At 51.1% G+C, this 5,197-nt stretch overlaps 1 protein-coding gene across 1 annotated transcript in view; it reads right to left on the bottom strand.

The window, feature by feature from the left end:
* Positions 1–4,241: 4,241 nt before the first annotated feature.
* The window catches only part of CLEC11A (C-type lectin domain family 11, member A), a 3,364-nt gene continuing 2,408 nt past the window's right edge, over positions 4,242–5,197 (bottom strand). The window contains exon 4 of the mRNA XM_014550456.1: positions 4,242–4,267. Within this exon, the coding sequence (XP_014405942.1) occupies positions 4,242–4,267 (26 nt within the window). The remainder of the gene's footprint in view (positions 4,268–5,197) is intronic.

Here is a 5,197-nt window from a genome sequence, read left to right as displayed (position 1 = left end):
TGGGGAAATAACCAGGTGTCTTGCACGGAGCGATTGAGATGAGGCCACACCAGGAAGACGTCCTGGAGGAAGAGGCGAGGTTGTGCAGGGCCCTGCAGCCTCCCAGGGGAGAGGCTGCAAACTTTAAGGTTCCCATCATCCCCTGGGCACTTCAGCTGGGAAACGGGGTGACTGAGGAACCCCACCTCATGCGGGCCCTGGCTTGGCATGATGAATAGGCAGTTCTTTCCCCCTAGCCGTTCTATGTTTTTAAATATTGAACCCAAATACAGAAAGTCCCTGGCAGAGACCATGGCTGTGGTTGACACCATTACGCAGACCAACGTAGGCATCATGGACGTGCCAGGAGAGGAGGGAGAGAAAGGAACAGGGAAGAAATTGAAGAAGTAATGGCTGAAACTTTCCAAATCGCACTAACGGACACATCTGGGAAGCTCAGTGAACTCCAGTAGCATAAACATAAACAGACCCACAGTCAGACGCATCCTAGTAAAAATGTTGAAAGTCGCCCTAACTGGTTTGGCTCAATGGATAGAGCATCGGCCTGCACACTGAAGGGTCCTGGGTTCGATTATTCCCAGTCAGGGCACAGGCCTGGGTTGCAGGCTCGATCCCCAGTGTGGGGCGTGCAGGAGGCAGCTGATCAATGATTCTCTCTCATCATTGATGTTTCTATCTCTCTCTCCCTCTCCCTTCCTCTCTGAAATCAATAAAAGTATTTTTAAAAAAGAAATTACATCGAAAAATCTTTAAGAAATTAAAAAGACTTAAAAATTTTATTATTTAAAAATAAATAAATAAATAAAAATAATTGGTCATCCTTATGGGAAAAAATAAAGTTGGATCTCTACATCACACCTCACACACACACATACACACAAAACTTCAGATGATTAAAGACTTCAATGTGGAAGTCAAATCTTTTAGAAGATAATGAAGGACAATGTGTTTATCACCTTGGGGTAGGGAAGGACTTCTTAAAAGAGTCCCCAAAAGTACCCAGCATAAATATTTGGAAAACTGACTACATTAAAATTAAGAAACTTCTGCCCTGGCCCAGTAGCTCAGGTGGTTAGAACATCATCCCTTCCACTCTCTCTAAAAATCAATGAAAAAAATATCCTCAGGTGCCCGGCCGGTGTGGCTGAGCGGCGACCTGTAAACCAGGAGGTCACGGTTCTATTCCTGGTCAGGGCACATGCCCGGGTTGTGGGTTTGATCCCCACTAGGGGGCGTGCAGGAGGCAGCTGATCCATGATTCTCCCTCACCATTGATATTTCTATCTCTCTCTCTCTCTCCCTCTCCCCTCCTCTCTGAAATCAATAAAAATATATTTGAAAAAAAAAATAGCAGAACATGGAAACACAGATGCTCATTTGTGAAATGCACAAACGTCAGCCAGAACAAAGCGAATTCGCTGTAGTGTCTGCCCCAGAGAACACCACTCCATGGCAACAACGCAGGAACAGAGCCACACGAGCGAATATTTGTAATACGTTTGCCTTTGTTTTTATTATTTTATATTTTTATTGATTTCAGAGAGGAAGGGAGAGAGAGAGAGCTGGAAACATCAGTGATGAGAGAGAACCATTAATTGGCTGCCTCCTGCAGGCCCCCTACTGGGCATGGAGCCTGCAACCAAGGCATGTGCCCTGAGGGAATCGAACCATGACCTCCTGGTTCATAGGTGATGCTCAACCACTGAGCCATGCTGGCAGGGGCTCAATAACTATTTCTAACCATTTTCCATGAACCTATTTCACTTTTTTTATTTTTTTATTTTTATTTTTTTCCTATTTCACTTATTTTAAAAATGGTTATGACCCACCCATGGAAATCCATCCGTATTTTGAAAGAAAAAAAAAAAAGCTTGTAGGAAAGATCTGAGTGCTAGTTACAGTCTAAACAAAAGTTAGACTCTTGAGGCTTTGGGTTTTTCTACCGGTTAACACGTGACCGGACTACATTTCCCATAGTACCTCGGGCCGAGCCCCGATGGGTTGAAGGGGTCTGAACTCTGATTGGACACTGCTGAGCTCTGTCTTCATTGGGACCCTTCAGTCCACAGGCCGACGCTCTATCCACTGAGCCAAACCGGTCAGGGCGAGAGAGAATCATTAATTGGCTGCCTCCTGCAGGCCCCCTACTGGGCATGGAGCCTGCAACCCAGGCATGTGCCCTGAGGGAATCGAACCATGACCTGCTGGTTCATAGGTGATGCTCAACCACTGAGCCATGCTGGCGGGGGCTCAATAACTATTTCTAACCATTTTCCTTGAACCTATTTCACTTATTTTAAAAATGGTTATGACCCACCCATGGAAATCCATCCGTATTTTGAAAGAAAAAAAAAAAAGCTTGTAGGAAAGATCTGAGTGCTAGTTACAGTCTAAACAAAAGTTAGACTCTTGAGGCTTTGGGTTTTTCTACCGGTTAACACGTGACCGGACTACATTTCCCATAGTACCTCGGGCCGAGCCCCGATGGGTTGATTTGAAAAAAAAAAAAAAAAAGCTTGTAGGAAAGATCTGAGCGCTAGTTACAGTCTAAACAAAAGTTGGACTCTTGAGGCTTTGGGTTTTTCTACCGCTTAACGCGTGACCGGACTACATTTCCCATAGTACCTCAGGCCGAGCCCCGATGGGTTGAGGGGTCTGAACTCTGATTGGACACTGCTGAGCTCTGTCTTCATTGCGAAGGGCGGGGTCCTAAGCTTGCTGGGAAATGTAGGCGATCCCCACGTAGGAGGAGAGGGCGGGGCTTGCGGAAGGACCTGCGTGAGGCACCCAATGGCTGCCGGGAAATGTGGCGGTTGGCCTGTCGCTCAGCCGCCTGGGATTTGTAGTCCTGACAAGCCTCTGTGGCTACCAGTGCTAGTTCTGCTCCAGGCCGGGTCATCTCCGGCCTTGGGCCCTTCCTCCACCACTTCCCTGGGTCCCTAATAGCTGCTGAGGCTTCCTCTGGTCCGCGGCTCCCGGCTCTCAGAGCAGGTGCTCCTCGCCGAGAGCCAGGGAGGGGGCACTGGCAAAAGCTGGCCCTTGGCAGGCCTGGGAGGGTAAGGGGTCCCATAGGCAGACCTGAGTCAGGAATAAACCCGGAACGCTGTATGTAGGCGAGCTGAGCTGATGTAGAAACTCCTTGCAAATGCCTTCCACTCACCACCTCGGACCCCTCTGTGTGCCCCGGGTCTTTGTTCCTAGGCATCTAGCGTGATGGAGGGTGTGATGGGGAAAGCCTCGGACCTGTGCAAGCCTGGGGATTTGCCAGGAAGAGAGAGAAGCAGTTCGAGATCCGACTCATCTCAGGGTCCCCAACCTGGCCCCACACAGCCATCCTCAAGGCTTCATTCAAGGGGCTCCCATGTGCCAGGGTATGCTGGGTGCACGGAGTTGCTTATACCCAGCCCTGCCCTGCCCCACAGTGGTGCCCCAGTCTGGCTGACCAGTGCAGTGTCAGGAGAGATGTCTCACTCACATCGGCCCAGTAGGAAGGACCAGAACTTGGGCCTTCTGGCTCCCGAGTCCAGGCAAGGATAGCCATTGAACTGCCCAGAATGTCAAGTCTGTGAGGGTGAACCCCTCCTGGGCAATGGCAGGAACTCAACATCTGCCTCATCTGCCCTGTGGTTGCCTGACATTCTGCTGCCCCACCTCCAGCCTGGAAAGCGAGCTTAGGGGCAAGAATTCTGAGCGAGGTCTTCAGTCCCATGATTGACGTCTTCCTGACCAGAGGCCACCCCCTCACACACCCACCTCTCACTCTCCACCTGGAGGGGGCGTGGTGCTCCCCCTTTTTGGAAATGACAGGGGTGACTGTCACTGGTTGGCCCAATGGTGACACTTTAGGCTGGTTGGTGCCACAGCTGAGGGAAGGGAAGAAGAAACGTCATGATCTCTTGGTTTCTAGGATCATGTCAGAGTCAGGACCCTGATGCCAGTATTGGGGGAAGACACTGGGGTGATTTCTGGGTGTCCCCCCTGCCCCAGGGAATAAAGGTATGAAAAGCGGTGGGGAAGGGGAGGAATCGCGTGGCTCATGCTCCACCATTTCCCAAGTGCTCACTCACTTCCTGGGCTCACCTGAACACCCCAAGAACCACACAAGGTAGGGGTGAGTGTGCCTGTGTTCAGAAGAGGAACTGAGGCTCAGAGCAGGGAAGGGACTGGCTCCTGGCCTCACAGGCAGGGAGTAGAGGAGGGAACACTGGGAGGGAGCCTACACTTCCAGGCTGGGTAGGTCTTCAAGTTTGTGTCTCGACACAGGGCCCTGGGGGTGGGAGAAGGGGGTAGGGCGGTGACCCATGGGCCATCTGCTGAAACGAGCTGGAGACACACCAAAGTGTCGGCCTTCGGACTGGAGGGTCCCAGGTTCAATTCTGGTCAAGGGCATGTACCTTGGTTGCAGGCACATCCCCAGTAGGGGGTGTGCAGGAGGCAGCTGATGGATGTTTCTTTCTCATTGATGTTTCTAACTCTCTATCCCTCTTCCTTCCTCTCTGTAAAAAAATCAATAAAATATATTTTTTAAAAATAAAAAAATTAAATGAGATGTTTCTTGCAGGACTTGTCAGAGCCTTTAGCTCCTTTGCGATTCCCCAGATTTCTCTGATCAGGACCAAGACCTGGGGCAGTGATTGACAGGCCCCGGGGTCCCAAAGGCCCTGAGCAGCGGGGCACCATGGGGGTGAAGGTGTTAGTGCGTGCACTTAGGTGCTCCCGACATGTGTGCAGGCGTGGAGGGCCGTGTCACAGATGCATCGGGGTTCTCAGCTGATGGTTCTGGGGTGCAAATAACACCTGTACAAGAGGGACGGGACAGCCCCGACCAGTTTGGCTCAGCGAATAGGGCGTCAGCCTGCGGACTGAAGGGTCCCAGGTTTGATTCCGGTCAAGGGCATGTACCTTGGTTGCCGGCATATACCCAGTGGGAGGTGTGCAGGAGGCAGCTGATCGATGTTTCTAACTCTCTATCCCTCTCCCTACCTCTCTGTAAAAAATCAATAAGATATACTTTTTAAAAAAAAAGAGGATCGGGACAGGCGCCCCAAGGCCAGGTGCTCGCCTTTCCCGGCCTGCCACGCGGCGAGAGAAAGGCCCAAAGTGCTCGCACTGCCCGCTCCGGTCAGATTCCAGAGGCTTTATTGTCGCCGGACCTCGCCGCTCCCAGGAGAAACACAGGCAAGGAAGGGGTCCCGGC

This window comes from Myotis brandtii, unplaced genomic scaffold (genome assembly GCF_000412655.1).
Source record: "Myotis brandtii unplaced genomic scaffold, ASM41265v1 scaffold601, whole genome shotgun sequence".
Classification (NCBI taxonomy): Eukaryota; Metazoa; Chordata; class Mammalia; order Chiroptera; family Vespertilionidae; genus Myotis; species Myotis brandtii.
The sequence above is the reverse complement of the archived record's forward strand: the minus strand, read 5'-3'. Positions and strand labels throughout refer to the sequence as shown.